The following is a 27,682-nucleotide window of genomic DNA, read 5'->3' as shown; positions in this document are numbered from 1 at the left end:
TAAACGGTCATAAATGAGATTAAATGAATGCAATTAACAATGAATAAAACTAATAATATTAACACTAGAACTGCCAGGGGTCGTGGTATACCTAAAACTGCCAGAAGGTAAAATGTACCCATGCACATATCTACTGTTTTGATATGGCTAAAAAATGTATTGTGTCACTGTATTATGCCACAGTCTTCACAAAGTAATGTCTAGAGTTATGAAATGATTGTCCTGTTGTTTTATGTTATATTTTATGTTATATATTATGTTTATGTTAATAATATAATATAATATAATATAATATAATATAATATAATATAATATAATATAATATAATATAATATAATATAATATAATATAATATAATATAATATAATATAATACAATATAATATAATAATCAATGAATCACAGCCCCATGTCTTAAATAATAGGGCAGCGATTGGTTAATATTGATAAAGATGTTGATCGAGGAACATACCCTTCTGGTTTGAATCACATAAAGCATTTCTTATCATAATCCACTGACTGGCAATTCACAACAGGTGAACAGCACCATTTAAATCTAGAGACAGACTAAAAAGCAAACATGCAATTAGCTGGACTAGATTGATTAGCTTCAGCAACAAATTAAATGCACTGCCTGAACTACACCTGCAAGCAATATTCCACTGTGAATGCTATACTTAAAAAATGCAGACAGGGTGTTAATAGATACACGCTAATTAATCTGGATGCCATGATTAATGGGGGAAATCATTTCTCTTGTGAGCACCAACATACATGTATACTGAACAGTGTATATTTAGCTATTTTTTGTTGTATTTTAGCATGCTTTAGGTCAACATAAGATACATCAAATGTAATTAAAAGCTCATATTAACACATTCAAACCTCTATAGCTTTATAAATACTTTCACTTTGCATATTGTTTTCTGTTAATAAAGAGTAATGAGTCACTGTTGGATTTGCAAGATACAAACTACATTTATATCAAAGGCGAAATGCAACTCAGGGGACTCAAATATGGACAATGAAGCCAAACGTACAGTATACAGAATGATACAAAAGGATGGAGCATGAATTCAAAAGCAAGGCTGGAGACCTTGAGCATCCAATATGACGTGCCGATTCTTTCAGTGTCGTATATTCCCAACTGCCAAATCTCCAGATAATTTACACAACTTCATTATAATGATAAATGATAAACGCTGATAAACGTGCATGAATTGCATTAAAGAAGTACCTGATCAGCAGGTTTTGCTGAGTGGACCAATCCTGCGGGCAAAATCACCTACCTGGAAAATCATTACAACTAGCCTATCTTTCTGAAGGAAAAGGACCATGAAGTGAACCGAACATTTACTGGAGAAAGTACTTGCCATAGCTAGACAGAATAAGACTACTCAATGTCCTCTTCCAGTTAAAAGCTCATCCGAAAAAAAGAAGAAAAAAAACTTATGTGACCCAGTTTAAAGAAATGGGACAATTGACTTCTAGTGATAGTGTTTTAGGACTGGCAGAAGGTATTGCTAGGTCTCCGTAGAGGAATATTCAGCAATGTCCATAAAAGCTAATGTGCAGGGAATATTGCTTTAAGTTTCTTTCAACTTTCTTATTGTTTACTGTACGTAATATGCACACTTCTTTTCACTGTATATCTGTGCTCTTGTATCACAAAGAGAGATGCGGGGCAGTCAAAGGGTGAACCTGTAGAAAGGAGGTTAAGTGTCTTGCTCAAGGGCATAATAGCTAACAAAAATGGCTCTGGAAGGACTTAAGCCTTGGTCTTCCAATTCACAGTGCAGATGTTTCCGGACTGAGCCACCCACCACCATTTTATGAAGTGGAGTAGCGGAAAATAGAGAAATGTGATAATCAAGGTCATTTTTTCGAACATACAAAGATAATATCGTTAAATCAAACAAATCCTATACTGTGCATATGTTAGATTTTAGATATTAGATTAGTAATAGTAGATTTGTCAGAACATCTAAATTAACTGGTTTAACATGTTAAAAAATACTATTAAATATGACTTAATCAACCTGACTACATTAGGTTATACCAATGAAACTCATTTTTAAAAGGTCAGATCAGGTAGAAATAAAAGTGTGGAGATTCATTTTGTACAGTTTACATAGACTACCATTCAAAATTGTTTTGCATTTAAGAAAGTGTTTTCTAAAGTATTCAGTAAATCAATAAAATATATTTTTATTTCTTATCAGCCAAAAATAATACCCTGACTATTTTTATTATTATAATGCCTTTTGTTGTTTCCATCCAATTCCAATTTCATGTCTGAAAACAAATAAAGTGAATGTCTCAGTCTTTTTTTTCTAGCAAATTAACTGAGTCCTATACGTGCCAGAGGCTTTGGTAACACAGGGATGGGTTTTCACTCTCTGCATATATGCTACAAGCTTATCAAGTTGTGACATGTATCTATCTCTTTGTAAATTCATATTAGCCTTTAAAAACATTTGATACTACATCAAAACAGCCCCTTTTGTGAAGTGAAATGCAGTAATCGTGTAAATGGAGAAAACGTTACAATGCTGCCATTGTCTTGGCATGCACAGTGTTTCTCTAGTATTAGACTACACACTATCTGTGATTTTAGGAAATGAGCATATGCTACAACCTGTTCGGTGTTTCATGGGAAAAAAAAAAACCTGAATGACTAAAGGAAGCGAAAGACTTATGAGCTGTAAGCATTTGCTCAACACAAGTCATTGCTTTACTGTGGCAGTAAAATGAAATGCTCTGTAGCAAAAGCAAAGCTGCCATCCCCTCAGGAGAAGCATTAAAAGTAACTCTGACAGGCTGTAGAAGTATAGTGTGCCCAGGATTATCAAGCAACAAGAGGTCTTTCCACTTGTTGAAGTCCTCTGAGGTAGGGCATACTCGACAATTGCAGCGTAAATTGATTTAGAAATGCACTGCAAGACAATGATTTTATTTACTGCAAAGCATAAGCGATTTGGGCCGTACTAAAGAGAGAAAGCAACTCTCAGGGTAACACTACAAATGCATATAATTTCCATTATAATGTTGTTTTTTTTATGGCTGAACATAATTTGCAAAGTCCTTGCACACATATTACACAATACTTGGGAGATTATAACTTAAAACTGCCACTTATATGAAGCCAGACAGCAATAAATCTCTTATCAGAGACGCCTACGCGGCGCAAATAGAACCAAAATGCTGAAGCCTGTGAAGAGAGAGGAAGTGGTGTAATCAGCAGGTGGTGCTCGCTCAGCTAGAGGTGACAGACATCGAGCTGAGCTGGAAGTGGAACCGCTTCCAGGCATGAGATGCACGTAAACTCTCCTATCTGCAGATGGGACGCTGATGACATCATTCCCAAACACCTGCCTCTGATATCAGCATTATCAGAGACCAATAACTGCGGTGACAAACGCCTCAATGACGAGAAGCCCTCTTCCATCTCTTCAGGCTAATATCTTTAGCTCAACAGGACAGCCCGTAATAGCTGCAGCTGGCAGACTGTTAGCGCTCCTGAACACAACCTGCTTTAAACAATAACAACACTTCAATTCGTCTATAGCAAAGCAAAGCTTTGTTAAATCCCAGGCTTCAAGTGCCACTGTCATTGCAATTATTGCCTGGGCTTTGAAAAATCCAGCTGTCAGCCCTTGTTAAGGATTAAACAAGCGCTAAACACAATGCACTTCCTGTTTTAATAAGACTAGTAGCCTACTATGAAAAACTCTCAAGCGTATTAACCCTCTATTGCATGCGTTACGAAAACAATGTTGAAAAAGACATGTTTGATTCACTTGTCTAGCATAAAATGGACCTAATTAGTCAAATCAAACAAAAATTTTGAAAAATAATTTGGGATGGGACGGCTTCTTTTTAGGTATGCTTTGCAACACTTCAATGAAATTATTCAAAAGACAGGTTTTTACTCATTTAAATATTTTTGAATATTTCTGAGTGACTTTTTTTTTTTATGATGTCGCAGTCCTATTTTTTTTTTTTTAACTGTGAAGAACAAAACTATTAAATCATATTATTAAAATAATTTTTGGTCAGACTTTAGATTAGGGTCCAATTCTCACTATTAACTAACTATTAATTTGCCTCAATAACTACCAATTACTTCTTATTAATAGTTAGTAAGGTCGTTGTTAAGTTTAGGTTATTGGGTAGGATTAAGGGATGTAGAATATGGTCATATCCTAGTAATATGAGTGCTAATAAGCAACTAGTTAATAGTGAGAATTGGGCTCAAAAATTTTTGTGTGGAAAATTTCATTTAAATGCTAAAAAGGTTGATACTTCCATAAAACAAAAACACCCTAAAATAATAACTACAATACAGTGGATCCATAACCTCTACATTCATATCCATTCCACTGTCGCACAGTGTTGCTTCAGGGCAACAAACATATTCAAGCAATTCCTCAAAACATACAAATTATTTATATAGCTCTAAATGTTTTAAAATAAAGCCTACTCACTAAGAAATATTAATCATATTTTTGAAAAAATAATCAATAAAATGAAGGCAGTTTTCCAGAGCAAAAATGTGTCCTCTACATGGGTGCATTATGCCAGAAAAATATGTTGTGTGACCAAAAAAAATATATATATATATTTTTACTGGTTTATCCTAAATTGTCCATTCATTATTACCCATTTTATTGGCAACAAGTGAAGAAAACCCAGAGGCAACATTGTGCAATAAAGGGTTAAACGGTTCTGTCTTACAAAAACATCAAGCAACTGAATTAAATACAGAGCAGTAGCTTTGAAACATGAAATACTGTGTATGTGGAACTTAACTTGAAACACTTCAGATAAAACATAACATTACATGCAGACATCAAGGGCTGCTTGTCCAGACACAGATTAAGCCAAGACCTAGACCGATATTAAAAACTAACCATTAACAGTGTCATTTTGTCTAAGACTACAAATTGAACTGTCTGGGAAAACTCTTCTCTTATGGATCGTTGTTTACAGACGCAGATTAAGTTCAAGTACATACCATATACATAAAGAATGTAATCATCATAGGCTTCTCCCACTAAGTTAGACGCCACACAGCGATACGTTCCGTTGTAGGACTTGTTAAGGTTTTCGATGAAGAGATCAGAGCCAGTAATCACGGCGTGGGAGGGGAAATCATCATCCACTCTGAGCCAGTTAATTTGATGAGGCCTGTAAAACATCAGAGTAATCATTTAATGCTCAGTGTGAAAATGCTCAGACAGAGGCAGAGAGGATAATGCGTTTTATTCAGGACAACTTTAACACTGCTGTAAAATCACCACCTGTGCAAACAAATGCACATGATGCTGTCCATCCGTCCGTCCATCCATCCATCCATCCATCCTGGAAAAACATCCACCTAACCCTGGATATAAGCCAAAACTTGACACAAACATCTTTGTTGATCCCGGAACAACATACCAATCAACCAATCAGATTTGAGGGACAAGTTTACAGTTGTGTAAAGTTTAGGCTTATATCCAGGGTTGGCTGATTTTAGGGATAACTTATGGGTAAGGTTAGGTTTAGAGGTCGGGATAGTGTTAGGACTACATTTTCAGACAGGGATGTTTTTCCAGGATGGATGGATGGATGGATGGATGGATGGATGGATAGATGGATAGATAGACAGACAGACACACAGAAACTGATTTCCCCAAGTGCAACATGTACCTAGATAAACATCTTTGTTGATCCCGGAACAACATACCAATCAACCAATCAGATTTGAGGGACAAGTTTACAGTTTATCTAGGTACATGATGCACTTGGGAAAATCAGGTTCTGTGAGTCTGTCTGTTTGTCTGTCTGTCTGTCTGTCTATCTATCTATCTATCTATCCATCCATCCATCCATCCATCCATCCATCCATCCATCCATCTGTTTGTCTGTCAGAAAGACAGAAACAGGCTATTTTATAAATACAAAATAAGTATGACATATCACTACCAAACCACATACCTATTTACATACCTGCCTATATATCCAAGTTATTCTTGTTATCATCAATTCTTATCTGCATGATAAAGCAACCAAACAAATACATACGAAATGAGTAAAGTGGCCTGAGGGCCCTGTGTTGGACTCACTGCGGTTTTCCTTTAGCATTGCACGTCAGCTCAAGATTTTCTCCTTCTCTGGTCAAACCCTCTGGGAATTCCACTACAATCTTCACTTCTGGTTTATCTGTGCAATGAACATAAAGACACAAACACACTTATTTCCAGTTGCACTGCAGTACATTGATTCTGCTCGGTACCCTTGAAACTATTGTATCTATCTAATTATCATTCTATGGCCACATACCTGCCTCTCAGTCTGATTAGAAAACATCCCCGGCAGGTTTGGACATCATTTGCACACTCACATTTATACATTCATGTGTATTATGTATTCATGCTTAATACAAAGACCTGTATAATGAAGGCAGCAGATCTTAGCTGCTCTTCTAGGCTTCATTGTTCACGTTACACTATATTAAGTCAACTCATTGAGCCTAAAAGAGTGCGAACATGACAGTATGAAATTTTTAAAGCCTGGGTAAAGCGTGTGAGAAAAGATGACACTCCTATGAATTTAAACAGTCAATTTAACAGTACTGTAAAATGTTTTTTTTTTCCTTTTTCTCTTTTATCTATGTTAGTCAAAATGTCAAGCTGTTACAGTTGAGCTGATCCCTCCTGCCTTTTCTTCTCAAAGGTCACCCTGAGCAGTCAGCTATCTGAATAAATTAATATTCTGCCAAGATTACAAAAGGGTAGGTTAACCTTTCCAGGACTTCCCGTGCCACACACACACACACACACACACACACACACACACACACACACACACAAATTGTGCAGCAAACGCTCTTAATCAATGCATTATTTGGTGAACAGCATTTCATGTTTACGCATAACAAGACAGGGTCTGTTTTAATTAAAGCAAATGCCTAGACCTCGACCGGGTTAAAAGACACAGTTCACCCCAAAATCAAATTTCCATTATTATTGACTCAACTGATTTCTTTTTTTCCAAACCAATGTTACTTCATTTCTTCAGTGGAATATATAAAAAATGATCTTTTCCTTACAATTCATAGTGACCACAGCTAAAATTGACACATCAAATTTAAAAAAAGCACCATTAGAATAATCCATATGGTTCATGCACTATATTCAACTTCTGAATTCACATAATATCTTTAGGAGACATTTAATCTGTTATTCAAATAATCTTCCCCTCCAGTGAGCTGTAAACACAAACCAGATCACAGAGTCACTGAGATTCATGAACATATTGTTCAGTCTGCAAAAAAAAAAGAAAAAAGAAAACCTTTATAGAACAGAATCGACTCACTGAAAAATGATTTGTTCCTGATCTGAACTCAGTGATCAGGTTAAAGCTCACTAAAGACGAGGATTATCAGTTAATAATTACAAATTTCATCATCATTTTTGGAGCTGAGCGGATGTGAGGGCACTACGAATTGTGGAATTTATGGAAAAGAGCTGCTTGAAGATTTAAAAAAATATATTACTTTTTTGTTGCACAATTGCATGGCGGTGGAAAAATCATTGAACTATTCCTGTAAAACAAATAGGCTTCACTGTTAGTTTCCTTATAAATGGTCTAATTGTGTGACAAACGCTTCTTTTGTTCATTACAATGTCAGTCAAATTACTGCATGAAAATGCTTAAAAAGAAATTCCAAATGTGACATGAGGATGAATATTTAAATTGTCTGCCGTTCATTTCTTTATAAATGGTCTAATTATGTAACAAAAGTTCTTTAGTTCATTACAATGTCAGTTTAATTGACCACCGCATGCAGGTGAGAAGATTAAACCGAGGCTTTTTTACAGCTGAAAGTTTTCTCCTCATCTAGAGATGACTCACACTGCACTTCCAGGTATTTCTGGGCCTGGAAGTCCTTCACGGCTGGGTGGTCAATGATGCAGATGACGGCCACTCCATCGTCCTCCTTAGAGACGGTGAGCCTGAGCCGGCTGGTGACAGTGAACATCCTGTCGTATAACTCCTCGACAGTCGCCTCACCTGGGAACGGCCGCAAGAGTGACATGTCAGCCATAACAAGCGAGCTCTCTCCATCCCGGCCTGCTCATAATAACACTGTGTCACCGGGAGGAGGGTCATGAGGATTGATACCATCACCTCCAGACAAATTTCACATTCATATATTTATTCATGCTTAATACAGCGTGCATAGGGCACATTCTGAGCCACATGTGACGGCCAAACATCATGACAGGACATAAAACACAGGGTTGCATGACAGCTTTAGTTCACCATGTGAAAATGAAATGCTTTTTTATTCTGGGTTTGCCACTTTGATTGATTTATTGATGACATGAGCTATTCCACTGGTCTCCAAACTGGTGTTTAGCTTTAGAGAGGTTTAGCTTGCCGTCAAGCTGTTTTTTTAGGTGTTGTTTACACGGCACCGTTTTCAGCTAAAAACGTAAAACTTTTTATGCGTTTTGGCCATTCATTTACACGACAACGCCATTTTGGGTGCCTTAAAATGAAAACTTTGGAAAACGGGTTTTAAAGTGCACGTTTTTGAAAACGGTCTCCGTGTAAACAACAAATACGGGAATCTCTGAAGACGATGACGTCACGCAATCGAGTATTACGTGTTCAGTCTATAGTGTTTCATCGCCATCTATTGGCCTGGAAGCAGAATACAGCGCTTTCAGCCGTTTTCGTGGATCCGTGTGAATTGGGAAACTCAAAGGAAAAACTTCTTTGTTTTAAAAGTGTGCTAAATCAGCCAACACACCAGCCTGACTAGACTGGGAGACCAATTAAGACTATCAGCTTAGGCTGGCTTGAGATGTTTTTTCAAAAGGTGTTTGAATCCATGTCATCCACACTATCTGCACATATGCTAACTGCTAATTATGCCAAAAACATCAGTTAAGGTGCAGTCTCATGGCAATTTGTAACTATTTCACATTTTGCCGTATTGGTGGCTAATTTGTATCAATTCTCATTTGTACGTTTTCGTACTATCTGCTTATGCCTCAGTGTTAATTAAATGTTACACTAATTTCGCGAGTTTTATTTGCACGTTTAAAAAGTTAGATGACATATTTCAACTAGCTAGCTTGTATGTTGGCAAACTATTGTGATGTAAAGCGTTCTTTCGAGCTATGAACCGCGTACATGTGATGTCACATGGGGCGGGGCAATGCGAACCTCCAAACTCCATCTGAGTCCGTTTCACGCGATGCCTTTATGGCTGTTGCCTTTTAGTCCGAGTCCATTTCATCCGAAGCCTTTATGTCTGATGCCGTTTCGTCCAATGCCTTTTAGTCTGAGTCCGTTTCGTCCGATGCCTTTATGTCTGATGCCTTTTTGTCTGAGGCTGTTTCGGCTGATGCCTAATTGTACGAGACCTGACACCTGACATTGTTTTTCCTGAGACCTGAAGCTTTTCAGTCTAAGGCGCGATGCTGTTTTGTCCAATGACTGAAGCCTTTTAGTCTGAGGCATGATGCCTTGTCTTCATATGTCTGAGGTCTGAGGATGTCCTAAAATGTACACCGTACTATAGAGTATTAGTAGACTGTCTGCCTAATATATCTGTTAACACTTTATTTTGATGGTCCCTCAACAGACATTTTACTGATAAGTAACTTTGCAACTACATCAACTTATTCTACTTACCCGAACCCTAACCTAACAGTCTACTACAGTTTAATACTCTAATACTCTAGTTACCTATAGCTAGTAGAATGTGTAAAGTGGATCATCGAAATAAAGTGTAACCATAATGGGTAATCTGATACTTTAGAAAAAGTTATTTCGGTAGAACTTTATTTAACAGTCCTTTTTCACATGATCATCCAATGTACTTATTGTAGTAATTACACTAACTGGGTAATAACTAGGTACTAACCCTGAACCTACCCCTACCTTAACTTAACCAATGAAATTACCTGTAAAATAAAGTGCAACCGTTATTTACAGTCGAGTCTGTCTTATTTACATGACACAGTGCTAATTTCAATTCTCAAAATGTCCTTTTAAAAATGTCAGGGTAACTTCTGATACTATATGTGTTTTTGTCTACCTGTTTCAGTACTCTTTAGTTTGTTAAATGTCTTTATCTGCAGTATTGAGTCATTCACAAGCTCCACATGCAGCTGTTGAACTTAATAAAGAGCTTGTTCATCGCTGGCAAACAATAGGATGCATTTGCAGGTTTGGCTTCAACTGATTGTAAGTAAATATTCTGCTTCATCCAGCACTCTTTTTGTTCTCTGTGTTTTAAAAAAAATCCCTTTTACTGTTTTAATAAATGAGAAGTTTCTTCAAACAATTCAGTGTGTGAGAAAACTATCTGAAACATAACTTGATTGTTTGAAACATAACTTGATTGTTCAAATATTGATAGAGAAAATATAACAGTGCTACAGTACCTTGCAACTTCAAAATATAGCTTTGATACTGATAAGGAGAGATGATACCACCTTGCTACTGAGAAACGTATAGGTGAATCTGGTTCACAGAACCAGTCAAGTAGCACGGGTATATTTGTGGCAATAGCCAACAATATTGTATGGGTCAAAATTATCGATTTTTCTTTTATGCCAAAAATCATTAGGATATTAAATAAAGATCATGTTCCATGAAGATGTTTTGTAAATTTCCTACCGTAAATATATTTAAAAATTATTTTTGTGAGTGAATGCAGCAAAATCACGAACATAAATCGACAACTTTAAAGGCGATTTTCTCAATGTTTAGATTTTTTTGCACCCTCAGATTTCAGATTTTCATTTAATTTATCTCGGCTATTTTTAGAGCAGTGTTGTTACTGTATTGTTAAAATAACACTGTTAAAAATCCTTTTCAGTAACTGAAATAAAGCTAAAATAAAATAAAATATTAATATTAGATGAAAAACAAACTTGGCAAGTTATTCTAACTGAAATAAGTTTAAGTACTAAAATGACTAAAACTGAAATGAAAATTAATTATAACAATGGCAAAAGCACATAATTACGATGGATGATCAGGACATGTGACCATGATGAATTCATATGAAGGAGCCCAGAGGTCAGTAGCTGTCTGCGGGGTTACTGCACATCATGTTAGCCCTCATCCTAAGACAATTTCTAAACTCAAGGGCATTGAGCTAATTGCAGCCCAGAGTATGATGGTTTACTTGGACCTAATGAAGTGGGAAATAATTACAGCTCAGCACTGACCTATAGCTCATCTCCTTTCTCTTCTGTCAGCGCATACTAAGACACCGTTACAAAAAATACATGAGTTACTGTATGCCAAAGATGCTTTAAGGCCTATGACAATAAGTTTCTTTCAGTCGCTGAGTCCATGAAGACTCTTCGTTGAGGATCATGCTAATTTTGTAATTTATTAAATCTTTTTTTTTTCTTCATAGGAACCATAATTTCCCCATCATAGGAAATGATGTTCCCCTCATTATAGAGCTTGGTACAATGTTCCCTGTTGCAGTTTAATTGTACTGTACTGCAGTTACTGTGGTTACCATGGTAAATTCAGCACTGAAAGTGTGGAAGCTATGAGACATGATCCATGAATGTCCACTTACACTAATCAGTGGACCAATCAATAATTTATTATCATTTATAATAGTGTATAGCTATATATATATATATATATATATATATATATATATATATATATAGCTAAAATAGTATGATATATACCTCATACTATTTTAATAATTTGATTATTTAATTATTAATAAGGATTATCATCATTACATTGTTTGCATCAATATTTTTATTGTTAAATAAATCTAAAAACATTAAAGGAATAGTTCACCCAAAAATTTAAGTTCTGTCATTATTTTCCCATGAATTTCTTTCTTCTGCTGAACATATATATAAGTCAGTGGGGCCCATCAACTGTTTGGTTACCGACATTTTTTAAAATATCTTCCTTTGTTTTCAGCAGAAGAAAGAAATTCATACAGGTTTGGAACAACTTGAGGGTGAGTAAATGATGACAGAATTAAAATTTTCGTTGAACTATCGCTTTAAAAATAAAATGTTTTTCAATGCCCGTATTCTGATTAAGATTCTGATTCTGATTTTTTTTTTTTTTTTTTTTTTTTTTTTTTATAGTTATTATTTTTTGTATGCTTGTTTTCTTTTTTGTGGGGATGCCACCTGGATGGGGGTGGAGGGTGGGGGGTGGAGTTCACACAACTTTTGTAATAAATGCTGAACTTATGTCAATGTTTTGTTGAAAATCATAAATAAAGTTGCAAAAAAAAAAAAAAAAAATGTTTTTTGGCAATTGAAATATAGTTGAAAAAAAATAAAACTTAGAAATTAGAAATGTTGCATTGGCAACTAACTGAAATAAACATTTAAGTTAAAAATGGATAAAAAATTTAAATAAATTAAAGCTAAATATAAATATAAAACAAATGGTCCATATTGCTGCAGCTAGATATGATTTAAATTAGCATATGGGTAGGTAGGTAGTGGATGTAACGGCAAGCTGTTATTTAAATATTAAATATAACATTTATGGCAAACCATTCACATACTACATTATATGATAATTGGTATATGATAAATAAAATAATTTTAGTCTAAGATTAGTTCCAATTCTGCTCTATACTTAATAATAATATCCTCCAAAGCATTATAATCTATGGTGTTTCAAGCAATATGTATTGACACCAGAGTTTGTGTGGTTCAGATTAACAATTTTTAATTAGAAAATGATTAACCTTGTTTTTTTCTATGATCCTTACTACGTACTAGCTAGTATTTGACTCATTTAGCACATGAAATCTCTCGCCTTAGGCCACTGTCTGACTGCTTTTACTGCAGTTAATGAAGCTGTGATGTTTGTAATCCATAAACAGTTGACACATTAAACTTAGATTCTGTTCAAATGCGCCATATCATCTGCCATGTTTGCCTCTGTTTCCCCAGGTAGTCTATCTGAATGTTATTCAACAGTCCCACCCTGCTGTCTAATGGAGAAAAGCTGTTTATAAGCACATTAACCAGCCTGCACATTCACTCCTTTGTGTCAGCCTGCAATGCCTAAACCAGTGAGAACTAATATGTGGGCAGCATTTGCTGAGTGGGAGGTAGACAGTTGGAGTTCATTCAAAGCTACTTATTTAAGCTTGACTGAAAAGCACCATAAATCCCGCATGTTGAGCTCTTCTTGTCAATTCACTGGATACACCTTCTGAAGCCTTAATTGAGAGTCATTATGAAGTCAGAATCCTAAACCATGGTGTGTTGTGTGCAGATCAGAGACATCAGTAATCACAGCAAACTTATCAGCACAATCTTCCTTGGATTTAAGACAGACCTTGCAGTGGTTGGTCCCCTTTCATCCATTTGATGGTGGAAGCAGGTTTGCTGCCCATGGCGGTGCAGGTTATCTCGGTCTCATTCCCCTCACTCACGATTTCCTCGCGGGACTCTAAGATTGGGTTGCCTGGTGGAACTGGCAGAAGATCAACAGCAAGATTAGAGATGGTGCGACAGCTCTTCTGCGTTGGATCAATGTTTTTTTTTTTATCTGCGTTCTCGCTAAAGGACAAACTGTTATTTTACTAAGATCTGCTGATGACTATCGAGAACTTGAATCAGTAATAAAAAAGCAAAACAGTGCAAATATGGTGGAAAAGGTGTTGTTTTTGAGCCAATCTTGTTTTTTTCCGAATCATTCTATCTGAAAACTCCCTATAGTCTATGTTTTGGTTTGGATACTGGTCTCCAGCATGGATTGCTGGTGTGCTGGTGTCCCCACCAGGCTTTTTAACAAGCTCTATCAGCAAGACTTCCTTGGTTCCTCGCAAGGTTTCTACCTCATCCCACCTAACCATGTTAGGGGGTTGACACTGTCACCTGTGGCTTCCTCAGTGGGGTTTTGTATGACACTATTCTTTGCAAAGTTTCTTTGGAACAATATGTGTTGTAAAAAGTGCTACGCAGATATATAAAAATTATACATATATAATTAAATATACAAATACATATACCTGTAAATACATTATACATTACCTGTTTGGAATAATTAAGATTTGAAAACTTAATATATTTTTTTTTGCTGCTTAATATTTTTTGATAAACGTGACTAAAACATTATTTATACTTCATTCAAATGTTTTTTTCTGAAACATTTTAGTTGGCTGGTTTAAGCAGATTTTCAGCAGGGCAAAGAGCATATGATCAGCTTTATCTGCTAAGTTATGGCCGCATATACTCACAGCGAAGTTCTTTTTCATTCTTCGTTTAGAGATAAAAAGCATTCAAAATGCATTTGCAGTGATACACTGTTAGTGAACATCCTGTTTAGATGAATAAGTAAATATGGGCTTTATATAAGTAAATATAAGTAAATATGGTCTTTCCTCTCAATAACAAAATAAACACAACAAAAATGACAGTGGTGAGAAAACAGCCGTTAAGAAAGCATCTGGTAATAGCGATGTGATGTTTGCACGAGCTCTGCCATTCTCCACTCCAGTCAAGTAAAGTCACTTCATCATCATCACTTTATACAACAGAATGCTTTAAACCAAACAACTTTAGAGTGTTCAACATAAAACAACAGGGTTAGTGTTGCTTTCGATTAGAATTACAATTCAATTTCTACTATAAAGCAGCTCTCCAGTGTCTATGTTTTCTTTCCCAGACGTCTGACCTCGACCGACTCAACAGAGCAAATAAACCAGAGAAGATTTCCACGTCAAAGAGGGCGGAGCCCCAGAGCTCACCTCCCTATTACGTAATCGCCACGGACCAATGGTAGTTCGAAGGTGTTTACCAGCCGGAGGGAACATTTCTGGAAAATTAGCTTTGACAAGCTGTTTCAAACTCCCGAAACAAACTCCAAACAAATTCTGTTTTGGCTGGATTTTGTTCGAAATGACGGCACACCAGTTTGTTCTTCAATTTCGCTTGAAGTTTATCGGGGTCTTTAAGATGTAAACCAGCCATAAATCAGATTTTTTAAGCTATCCCTGCTTGAAAAAAGAGGTCTCCCAGCCTGGTCAAGCAGTTCTGTTGGCTGGTTTAAGACGTTGTTTGTGTACTTTGGGTTTTTGACTAGCTTCATTAGCTAATTTAAGATGATGAACAGCATGGCTAGATTAGCAACAACTCAACTTGTTTAAGCTATCTCTGAAACATTTAGAGCTACATACAGAAGCAATTCTATATGTTGATGGTCTCATTGTGTATTTAAACAGTGCCAGACCCACTCAACCAATTGACAAGCTGTTTTACTCATGTTTTAATTTTTCATAGCACATTAGCTCATATGGTGCTTTGCTGATGGCACTAAAGCGTCTGTCACTACAAGAGCTGCCATTTGAGGGCTCTTTTTCTAATATCTTGCCTCATGCTTTCATGTCCTGTGGTTAAGAGTCCATGCTGTGATGGAACGCATATCCTCATAAAACTCATGCTACTTTAGAGAGCACTCAATTCCATTCAGCTCTCCAGGATGTCCAAATATGCTGCATAATAAACCTCTAATGTTAGTGTCATTCAACGCAAAGCTAACTCCAGAATCGCTCGATGTAGCCTTTTCAACATCTAAGAGGAATTCAGTCAATACGCCTGCCAAAAGCGATCTACCAACGTCAATAGCGCAACATCTGTTCCTTTTTGTTTGGTTTGTGTTATTGGAAACGGCATGAGAGTAATTGGCTGATATTGTGTCATGGTGAGATTCAATTAGACAAGTTCAATTGAGTGAACGAATCAATGAAGTAAATCGATAATCAGGATTTTAGCATTCTATAGTAGATGTAAGGTAGATGTCATACCCAGCACTGTGATGTCTGCATAGGCTTCTTGTGGAGGATCCGTGTAGAGCTGGCACACGTACCGGCCCTCGTCCGAGAGTGACACGTTGGACAACGATACCAACAACTCGTTGTCCGAGAAGTTAACCAGCTGAAACCGACTGTCCTTCAAGGCTGAGACACAAACAACATAAAGAGTGAGGATTACAGATTCGGATGAGTAGGAAGTAGACAAATCAATTGTGAGTATGATATTGCAGTTTTCCAAAATTTCAAAAAGTAAGAAGTTAATATCGAGTAATGTTTCAGATGAAATTTGGCCAGTTTTATACACCACTAAAATAGTCCCTAATGAAATCAAAACGTCAAGCTTTTTCCACTCTTTTGAAGTTGTAAATAAAACAGATTATAAGGGGAAGTTGTACAAGAAAATACTATTTCTGTCTTTCCCCCTCAATATTTCACATTTAATTCCATGTGTTACTTGCTGTTATTTGTGAAATTTACAAGCAATTTATAGAGTGAAAATTGTTTCAACACTGTAAAAAAAACTGAATTTAAAAAACTTAATTTTTTAAGTGCACCTTATAAAAAACTTATTAGAAAAAATAACTTTGCTGTAAAAAGTTGTAAATTGCAATGTAAAAACACGTTTTCATTACTTATTGATCATATACAGTGAAAGTAAATCCTGCATAATTATTTTTTTCAGTGTAGCGAAAGGGCCAAGATCTAGAGACACACTTCAACTATTTTTAAAATATATATATATATATATATTTTTAAGAATTTTTAGAGCAGCTCGTCTTGACAGAAACATGAAAAATGGAAAACTGTGTTCTGTGTGAACTTCCTCAAAGACTGTACTGTATATAAGAACTCTTGGAATGCCGCTCAGCCAATCAGATTCGAGGACCATAAATAATGCTATATCATGAACTTATGGGGAGTTTCATTAAATGAGCGAACTCAAAAATCATGCTTGAAGTTCAAGAAGTCAAAGCTCTAATTGAGCAACTCCATAAGAAGTTTAAGACCTTTGATGGTGCATTTTAAGAACCCCCTCTTAATCCAAACCCTGAACCTGGGTAGCATTTGGAAGTCCTCTCTAAGAATAATGATGAGGTCAGCTTGTTTTGAGCAAAAAGATGGTGGGTGGGAAATGAAAGGGCTGATTTTCTTAGTGCTCGGACTGAATTGCAATTGAAATGGGGAGCTAATGCACTATGCATCAAACAGATCTATGATTTCAGACTTAAGGTAATGCCGGAGGACTGTAATTTCTCCACATCAGTACAGTGAAATGGTAGAAGTGCAGCAGAAGTCTCGCAGAATATGAAGGATATAAATCTCTGAAAGGCAAACCTGCACATGAACTGGGCTCATTAGAGGGCATTTTAAATTCTAAAGCATCAGAGTCCGTAAGAGGTTGACAGTGAGTGAATCTGATTGTTCTGTGTCCCAGCTGGCTTGAGATGCTCTTCAGCTGTCCTAGCCAACTATCTCAAATTGACACACAGATTGGAGAATGAAACGAGAAGGGGCACAGGAAATTACATGTAGCATGTCAGATGAATCAAATACAAATTGGATTGTCTTACAAAACAGCATATATCTTCTTATGTTGAAAGAAATATAATGAGCAGAACACATTTTCTGTAGTAAGGATACAGTATATGGCCACATTTTAACCCTTCCATTATTTTTGAGCCGTTCTTGACCTATTTTTGGCAACGAATGCACTTTAAATTGTTTCCACTTTTTTGACTGTGACATTGTCAAAAATATCGGATTTTTTTTGTCATGACAACTCTTGAGTGTTTGGCATGGTGATGAATATCCTATTCAATTTAATTCACATTTATTTGTATAGAGCTTTTCACAATACACATAGCTTCAAAGCAGCTTTACAGAAAATGCACGTGTCTACATTACAATTTTATAGTGATCTGTTGTCAGAGGTGACTTTGTCCAAGTTATGTATTTCAGAAATGTACATATACAAATCGCGTAGTTAGCTAACAATGTATTCATTTAAACAATGTATTCATTTAAGGCAGAAAACAGTGATCTCATTGAAGTAATGAATACATGTTATTAACAAATGATTAGGGTATATAGAAAATTTAGCATTGGTGCATGTTGATTCAGAGTTTGCTTCAACGGAGGTCCTCACAGAAGTTGTCTTTTCAGAGTCGTTGGGAGTCCTCTCGAGTCATCTCTTCACAGGTCGATGACGATGTTTGGTATTGGCAGAATAGATCTTATATGCTGCTGCTGTTTCTGTTATTGTCACTGCTGTTGATTATTGCTGCTGCACACGACACGCTGCTAGGAGTATGTAAAACATGCTGCTGCACAATATAGCATCCATGAATTACCCGTAGCAGATCTGTACAGGTGGAGCTGGGGGAGGTGGAGAGCTTCTCATTGCAAACTGCTAAAGCAAACACCAACCAAGTAGTTGAAAGTTGAGCAGCGAGCTCATTGGCTGCTGATGCAATCAGCTGTGCCCTGTAGAGAACTATGTTTGAGTTGAGGACCTATTAGCTATCTAGAGTTTCATGGCAGAACTTTGTATTAACGCAATTAAATCTACAAAAACCTCTAAAGGGACATGGTGATGGGAAAATGAGATGCGAGAAAAAAAGAATTTCAATGCTTTTGTTTTGCAAAACTTTTGTATTACCCTGCAGAGAAACTTTGCGTTTGCAGTTAAATGCCATTTTTTAAGCACCAAACAAAAACTAATACTACAGCACTTTTCCCAAACACCTGTAGGACTGCAACAAAAAGCTTGGCATAAGTGGGGGTGACTAAATGTTTATGTGACCTACTTGCAAAATGGACCTATATTAGCTGTCATATATTGTCACAATAGAGCTTTACAGTATTTTGGAAGTTTAAATGAACTAGAATGGTAGATGTAAGATCAATATATTCCATTTACTAACAGCAGAATAATACAGAAATTGTTATAAAATATATGAAATATTATAACGTCCCAAAAGTGTTAGAATGAAGTAAATTAGAAAGGGGAAAAAGTTATTTTTTTCGTATTTACATAGTTTCCTGTAGGTGAGACCTGTTGTACCCTAATGATGAAGTCATGAATTTTTAATGATTCGCAATGTAGGTCAAATTTTACCCAAAGATCCCAAGTCAATGAAGTTTGTACTGTACAGTAGATGCTATAAAATGACACTGAAACAGTCATCATCCTCTTGGCATTAATAGTATTATAATTTAGCTAACTTCAGTGTACTAAAAGGGAAGTTCACTAAAAAAGTGCCAAAAATCTCTTTGAGCTGTAAAATGTAATTTTTTGTGAATATCATTATCGTCTTGAGAAAATGAAAATGACAGTTTCTCCAACCGTCACTGTTAAATTCTAAGTTGCTCTTAAAAGGCTTATAGAGCAGCTCTAGCATAAGTGACAGGAAATGAGAATAGCAGTCTGAATGTAATGTGATAAAACTTTAGCCAATGCTTCACAGCGGAAACAATAAACCACCGCTGAATCATATTGCTAATATATAACGAAGCACACCGTGCAATATATCATCGGCCGGCATCCACAGGTGCATGCTATATACGCTAAGACACATTCACATTCTTGTGTCATTTTGAATGCACAGTGCCAGCCATCTGTGCTGAAGGGATAAAACTATGAATTGTTCAAGTGGTCATACTTTTCACAAACAGAGCTGGCAGCCCAGTAAACATTAGACAGAATAATACATTACAGCATTAAAGAGATTGAAGGCTGAGCATCCCTCCAGTCACATCCATAGAAATAATGTCAGAGCTTGCGGCAAGAGTGCTCTCTCGCTCGCTCTCTCTCTTTCTGTCTATCTTCCTTCTCCTAAACCCCAACCCATATCCTGCCTTTCCCTCTCTCATAGTATTCACAGATCGGAAAGCTTATGTCGGGTGTAATTGGCACTACAATATGCCCACTAGGAGAATTTGGTACCACCAACACTTTAATTAAATTAGATAAAGTCATGACAAAATTCCAACCTGACCTTTCATCAATGTGCTCTTTTTTTGAGTGAGCAAGCAGAATTATAACATTACGTAAATGTGTTTCTAACTCCAATATTCAATCACTGTTTCTTTGAAGAAAGGGGCTGTAAAAATGACCTAATTTTCCCTAAAGCTATGAAATATTGTCCGAAAGGTCGGATAGAAGAACTTTTAAAAAAAGTGTAACAGACACATGGCCATGCATAAATAAAGAACATACATTAATCCCAATAACAAAATGTCTTTAAAATGTCTGTTGCCACAATGTATGTTATCAGAGTATTACTTCAACATTTACTTGTCAAGAGGAACAAGATGTCTACAAATACTTCAAACGCCCTTGAATATTTACTCAAACCGCAGGATACGGGATCCCGCGGAGAGATAGGCCAGCTGCACATGTAAATTGCATTTGAAATGTCGTGAAACACCTCTCAAAACCGTCAATGTGTTATCATCTGCTCATCTTAAATTACCATAGGAGCGATTCGTATGGAGAACGCTTCATAGGAGGGAATGAGGAGGTTATTCCCACACATTAGCTAAACTAGGTTCGGATCACGGGTCAGACCGTCACTTAGCAGCTCATCAAGGTCCTTATTTAGCAGAGAAGGCAAGATTATACACTTTGCATGCAGAGCGCCTTTGAGCATCCAAACAATCTCAAGGCTGGAATCTAAACGGTCCGCTCAGAGGACTCTAATCAGCCTGACACAATTACACTCTGTCACTCAATTATTGAAAAGGACCTTGTCAACAATGCAATGCCTTGCTGCTCTTTTAAACGATAGGAGGTTGTGACGAGCAGCCAAATTATGAATTTGTATGGGGTTGCAGGGCCATTTTGGTGCGTAAAATTGGAATTTTCTGCGAAAAACAATGCAGGCTTTGGGTGGATTATGACATTTTCTGCCTTGAACTGAAGTGAGCATGAAAAAGAAGTCAGTACTGCTTACGTCTAACGTCTCTGAAGTAGATGGTCTGTCGGTTGGGGTTGAGCAGTTGGATGACGGAGTCGTCGTTGTTTTTCACCCGGCAGCTGATGATAGCCATCTCGCCCTCGACCACTGAGACATTATTCGTCACCAGGTTCTGACCCTGCACTGTAACCCAGAGAGAACAGATACAAGCCTTACAATAGAGCGCAGCAGAAATACAAATTCAAAACTCAAAACTACTGCTATATTTGCTTGAACTATTTGACTATTAATCAATTGAATTGTTTGACTATTAATACAGTAATCAGCAAATATATTGTATTATATAGTATTGTAATTTCACTTAAATGACAATACATAGGTAATATGCATTGCCATTTAAGTGAAATTATTGAACTTAAATATACAAGCTTCATAAAAATGATCATTCTAGAAGAAAATTTCAGATGGCACTTAGAGGCTTTTCTGAACTCTTCATATATAATATTAATTGAATCTATGTAATAGTATAATTAATTATATGTAATATTCGAATAATCTTCTAAAAATGGACTTGATTACATAATTTGCAATGGCAATGGTTTATGGGATGAATAGTTTGTTCCCTCATCAAAAACTTTTACCTTCAAATCTAAGTTTGCCATGTGATTCATCTCAGAAGTGACTGCTTTGGTTCATTGCTTTCTATTGCAGAAATCTTTGAATCCTTTTGGAGAAAGTGAATAGAAAAAAACACTTTGGAAGCCAAGTCCGCTAAAAAAAACTGAGCATCACTGCAATACCTGAATAAGGTTATTACATTTGCCATGTCTTATCACAATCTGGATTGTAATTACAATGCATCCACTGAACAGTTTTTCTCATTTGGCTGTTGCCTTGCTATTCAGTCAGAGAGGCAATCATGACACTCTTTCTTTAAGCAAAAAAACCCCAAAAATACTATTACAATTCAGATCCTGTTTCATTCTGCTCTTGTATCATGAAATTGTAAAAGTTGAGGCTGAAACTGAATAGATGACAGCAATGATAATGCAAATCCTCACGAGGAGTCCTTTGAATACTGATGTTTTTGCATAACACGTGCATACATTTTAGAGCGGCGTAAAAGAAACTGAGAGTGACACACAGATAAATGTAACAAGCAACAATGTTTCGCTCCGCGTAGATGTCAGAGCATGCATGCAAGGTTAAGATGTACCGGCTGGGTTCTCGGTTTGGACGTATTGATTTTACAGCATTGTGTGTTTCTAGTGTGTGTGGAACACCCTGGCTACAAGACTGCAGCACTCAGCAGCCGAGAGGGGAAGGCTGGTAATTGCTGCTCACGGCAGAACTTTATCAAACCTCTCCATCTAAACACAAGCTGATGGAAGCTGGCAATCAACAGCGGCTCTCAACAGCATAATACCCGGACCTGAACAGCAAGCTCTGCAAACACAGAGGAAAGTATCTGATACACTTCACTGCGAGCCAGTAACAGCTGATAATTAGAGGCTGCATCACTCCCTTATGGTTTACATTCAAAATGGGGATCCATTTATTCCTTGCAAGTGAAGACAACAGAAAAGCAAATGTCACCTTGCTCTATATTTATACCCACAGAGCTGAGAGGCATGAAAAATGACCAAAGAATGCTTTTAAACACTTTATCCTCGCACGCAGAGTAAAACACTACTTTTAGCACAACCGTAAGACAAACATTTGTGTGGCTGAGCAATCAGATGCCTTCAGGCACTTATGACATTTACAGTGACTAAAAACAAAATATCTTAATATCTCTACTATACGACTGTGCCCAGCTCAGCCCTGCATGTCCAAGTCAAAGAACAACAAATCGGTGTGGAAGAACAACACATTTAGCCTGTCCTCCAGGGTTGTGAACGTTAGGGATGATAAAGCATCGTCCACTCCATGAAGGAGTATTAGCAGACAGGCATGCTGGGAGTGTTTGTGAGACCACAGAGGTGCTATGCCACTACAATCTGCGACCATGCCCAACGTTAAACATCCGTGAAGCCAGGTTTCACGCTGTCGCAATCATGCCAAACAAAAAGAAGGAAGAAGGGAAAAAAACTCTAGCTGGAAGGGTTGTAAAAACTGAAAAAGCTCATAAGAAAGAGTTTCAGCGCATACTTCTAGAAACTATGTTTAGACATCATGAAGTCATAAGTGATATTAGGATAAAAATTCAGTTTTTTTTTAAAGAAATTTTACAGAAACTGTCCTCTTTACCTTCAAAAGAGGACAGTTTGCCCAAAAATGAACATTCCGTCATCACTCTCAGAAAAAAAGGTACGAAAGCTGTCACTGGGGCTGTACCTTTTTAAAAGGTACATTTTTGTACCTAAAGGGTGCATATTGGTACCTTAATGGTACATATTAGTACCTAAAAATGACAAATACCTAAAAGAAACAAATTAGTACCTAAAAGGAACAAAAGTATACCTTTTGAAAAGGTACAGCCCCAGTGACAGCTTTCGTACTTTTTCTTCTGAGAGTGATCGCTTACTCGTATTTATATAATTTTAAACGTTCATCCTAAAGCTCACTAGGTTTTGCCATACAGCCTCATCTACAATTTCACCTCAAGCAAGCCAAAATGTGATTGGCCGAAAGACTGATTGTGATTTAACTCATTCATTTAGCATTCAAGGCCATGACAGTCTTGTTCAGTTCTGCTCCATAACCTCACCAAGGTGTCCATCCCTCACATTTACAACAAGCTCCATCTCTAACCTCTCCAAATAACAATCACTGATAGTTACAATACAATTCACCTCAACACCACTCATCATTATTCCTAAAAACCTAGTGCGCTGTCATTTTTACCATCTAGGTAGGCAGCTTACTAGGTTTTGCAACATAAATTGAAAGTAAATGTATTTTACTGTGAATGCGGGGTGTTCTACTGGTTGAGTCACATGACTCTGAAATGTAATTAATGCATGTGAAGTTTCATGATAATAGCATATCTTTCACTCTCAAAGCCTTTTTAAGAACAGATCCCACGGGTAATATACACATTTCCTGAAGCGAGAACTTTTCAAGGTTGATACACATTAAAAGGTACTCTGGGAATGTGTTTTATTAACTTTATATTATATTAGTATTATTAATTATTATACATGCCTTTTAACGCAAGAGTTGGCTTAATAATTGATTTAAAGAAGTCATTTTTTTGAGGGTTATTAAAGGCTTCTTCACTTCAAAAAATTTTCCCAATCCCAAGTCATGGCTGCACGCCAACAGGTTGACTAAGAAACATAACATAATGTAACATAACATAGGTAAACATAAACCTGTCCAACAGCTGTTTGGACAGCATCCTTTCCAGTGTCAGTGAGTGGAAATGAAAAGCAACTGGGAATAGAGTCTATTCTTTTGAATGTACAACTTTAACATCTTAATGTACCTAATCACACACATGCAGCAAGTTTGAACAATGCCAATTAAAGAAAGGCAGAATGGCATAGGCACTTAAGAATTACTGATTCATTGACTGCAGAGTGTGAAGGTGTGCACGCGCGGTAATGCACGCCAATGCATTGTGAAGTCATTTGAAATAGATTACAAGTGTGAATTTAAACCCATTTGCATGATTCAAATTCTGTATGCCTTTTTTCTTTACACACACAAAAAATATATATTTTCCTCAAAGTAAATGGCTTTTGTTTTTCCAGGTTTTTCTTCATTGGGTGAACTTCACAAAAGCCTGTCAAGAAAAAAAAAAAAAAAACCTTTTGAAAAGAAAATAAAGGCTTCATTTAAGACTATTCAGATTTAATTTTTCTTCTAAATTGTGGTATTATTTTCAGGACAAGTAAGAACATTTTACCACCACAATCCTCATTACCATAATCTGGACTGATTTTTACAGGTACACCATGTAACTATCTTTTGTTCAAAATTAACAAAATAAATAATGAGAATAATGAATAATACATCATCAAACCTTCTTTAAAAATGTGTTTTGTCTCTTACCCTGATTCACTAAGGTAAGCCTATTATAAAAGTTTATATTTTAAACCTGTCAGGATGGTTTTTGTGGGAAATTGCATACATACGTCACTCGCCCGTTGGGTCTCATCATATCCGTAAATAGAGAAAAGTTGCTCCGAATAATTTGGCGCGTGTATGGTGTGGGAGTGGCATAGGTCAGTTGTTATAACAAGCGAGAAAGGTTGACATGGAACAACTAAATCTCAAACCTACGGGGAATCACCCATTTAAAACAAACAGAGGAGAGCCAAAATAGGAGAGTCTTGTGGCAACAAGAGAATGCGACAGAGCTCCTACTAAAACGAGAATAAATATTGACTTGGCTTTTCAGAGATGGTGAGAACTGAGAGATTAAAAGAGCATTTTATTACTGAACAGGTGAGTAAGGTATTATATTGAACAGATAAATTGCCATATGCAGCTCTCTAACAGAATTCATTGTAAAGTATTATCTATTGTTAAGGCTCATTTCATTTAGGTTGTTGTAGCGCTGTGCTGGAATTTATTTTCAAGGAAGTTCCGTGTCTGTTACTGGGTAAAGCTACAGTAACGTCTTCAGCTAGTCAGCTTGAGATTCTGTCCATCTAAACTGGTTATAAGTCTAGTAGTGAATGTTTTATGAGCAGTAGGACAACCAGATTCATATGCACAGTCACACAGAGCCGAAGCACAACTGTTCTTCCGCAAAATGCATGCAGTTATGTTTTTTTAACTGCTAGAGGGCCAAAAGTTACATACCTATAGATTTTATTATTCCTATTATTTTCAATGATAATTTTCTTTATAAAATACAGTAATTTTTAACAGTCAATAGTCAGTATTACCAGTCAAAACAATACTGTTATAAAATTATTTAAAAAAAGCAGCAGAACAAATATAATGTATTTTGGGTAACACTTTAGAATACTCTTCCTTCATTAATGAGCTACACAGGAACAAATGAGTTACACACTATTAACATTCTAGTCACTACTATTAACCAACAAGAAACTCTGATTAATGAATTGGTAAGTAGTTGCGCTCATTTGAATGTGGTAGTTCACTATAGCTAATCAGTAATACCATTTTTCATATCTCACTGATGACTACTAAGAACTATACAGGTTCATAATACATTTTAATAATGTATAATGCATGGGTAATGGTAACCCATTTGTAATGAATCAAGTGTTACTACATCTTTCTAAGTGTTACTACATCTTTCTAATTAGTACGCCTACTAATTATTTGGATCAGTATTCTAAAGTGAAGATCATGGGAACACACTAGTAATGACTAAAGTGTTAACAAAGTGTTAAAACTTTTCAAAATCTTACAAAATTCTCAAAAGCTTACAATGACTTAAGGCAATATTAGGTGGTTTCACTTTAGAATACTGATACAAATAATTAGTAGTTCCTTTATAAGGATGTAGTAACAATTGAGTCATTACTAGCGGGTTACCATTATCTTTTATTATGAATTATGCATTTGTCACGTACTGCTCAGAGACACAAAGTAGGAGATCCAAATGCAGCTTTATTGGCTGGGGCAATCCAGAGGCGTAATCCAACATACAGGCTAGGGTCATACACAGGCAGGTAGTCAAAACAAAGAAACAAACAAAACAAACAAAACAGGCAGGGAAGAGAGTAATCCAGGGACCAGAGGCAAGAGAGTAATCCAGGGACCAGAGGCAAGAGAGTAATCCAGGGAACAGGGCAAGATATCAAAAAACCAAGAAACAAGAAAACCAGGGAAACGCTCAGAAATGCAGTGTAACACTTAACAAGACTTCGCGGTGAGTGAATGAATAAACAAGGTATATATAGACAGACTAACAGGATGATGAGACAGGTGAATGCAATCAGTGAATGAGGTACAGGTGAATGTGATCAGTGATAAGTGATGATGAGTCCGGGCAGTGAGTTATGGGAAATGTAGTTAGTGAGTGAATATGATAGTCTGATGTGGACTGCCCTCAGGTGGCTCACAAGGGCAGCTCTAGCTGGTGATCGTTACATAGCCCCTCCCCAAAGAGCGGCTTCCAGACGCTCCAAAACTGTCCAGGTGGGAGGTGGCCCGGAGGCGGATCCGGGGGCGGGATGGAGGGCCAGGTCCGTGGAGCGGAAGAGGACCTTGAGACTGTGGTAATACGGGAGGCCAGGACGGAGCAGGCAGTCCATCGGGCGGCCAGGGCGGAGACGACCCTCCATCGGGCGGCCAGGGCGGAGACGACCGTCCATCGGGCGGCCAGGGCGGAGACGACCCCTCGGCGACCAGGGCGGAGACGACCCCTCGGGCGGCCAGGGCGGAGACGACCCCTCGGGCGACCAGGGCGGAGACGACCCCTCGGGCGGCCAGGGCGGAGACGACCCCTCGGGCGGCCAGGGCGGAGACGACCCCTCGGGCGGCTAGGGCACTGGAACAGACACTGGCTCAGGAACAGGAACAGACGCAGGCACCGGCTCAGGAACAGACGCTGGCTCCGGCTCAGGAACAGACGCTGGCTCCGGCTCAGGAACAGACGCTGGCTCCGGCTCAGGAACAGACGCTGGCTCCGGCTCAGGAACAGACGCTGGCTCCGGCTCAGGAACAGACGCTGGCTCCGGCTCAGGAACAGACGCTTCAGCGGCCATCTTGTCCATAGAAACTGGCTCGGTGGAGACCATCTCGTCCTGAGACACTGGTTCGGTGGCGGAGGTCATCGTGTCCGGAGACACAGGCGTGGAGTCGGCCATCTTGTCCGAAGACACAGGCGTGGAGTCGGCCATCTTGTCCGAAGACACAGGCGTGGAGTCGGCCATCTTGTCCGAAGACACAGGCGTGGAGTCGGCCATCTTGTCCGAAGACACAGGCGTGGAGTCGGCCATCTTGTCCGAAGACACAGGCGTGGAGTCGGCCATCTTGTCCGAAGACACAGGCGT

General features: G+C 37.5%; 1 protein-coding gene across 1 annotated transcript in view; it reads right to left on the bottom strand.

The window, feature by feature from the left end:
* cadm1b (cell adhesion molecule 1b) overlaps positions 1–27,682 on the bottom strand; it is a 178,568-nt gene that overhangs the window by 40,314 nt on the left and 110,572 nt on the right. Inside the window, exons 2-7 of the mRNA XM_081370186.1 lie at positions 20,796–20,942; positions 15,832–15,984; positions 13,362–13,499; positions 7,902–8,060; positions 6,110–6,206; positions 5,017–5,189 (exon numbers count right to left, since the gene is read on the bottom strand). Of these exons, the coding sequence (XP_081226312.1) occupies positions 5,017–5,189; positions 6,110–6,206; positions 7,902–8,060; positions 13,362–13,499; positions 15,832–15,984; positions 20,796–20,942 (867 nt within the window). The remainder of the gene's footprint in view (positions 1–5,016; positions 5,190–6,109; positions 6,207–7,901; positions 8,061–13,361; positions 13,500–15,831; positions 15,985–20,795; positions 20,943–27,682) is intronic.

This window comes from Scardinius erythrophthalmus (genome assembly GCF_964197995.2).
Source record: "Scardinius erythrophthalmus genome assembly, chromosome: 7".
NCBI lineage: Eukaryota > Metazoa > Chordata > Actinopteri > Cypriniformes > Leuciscidae > Scardinius > Scardinius erythrophthalmus.
This window is presented reverse-complemented; position numbering and strand designations above follow the sequence as displayed.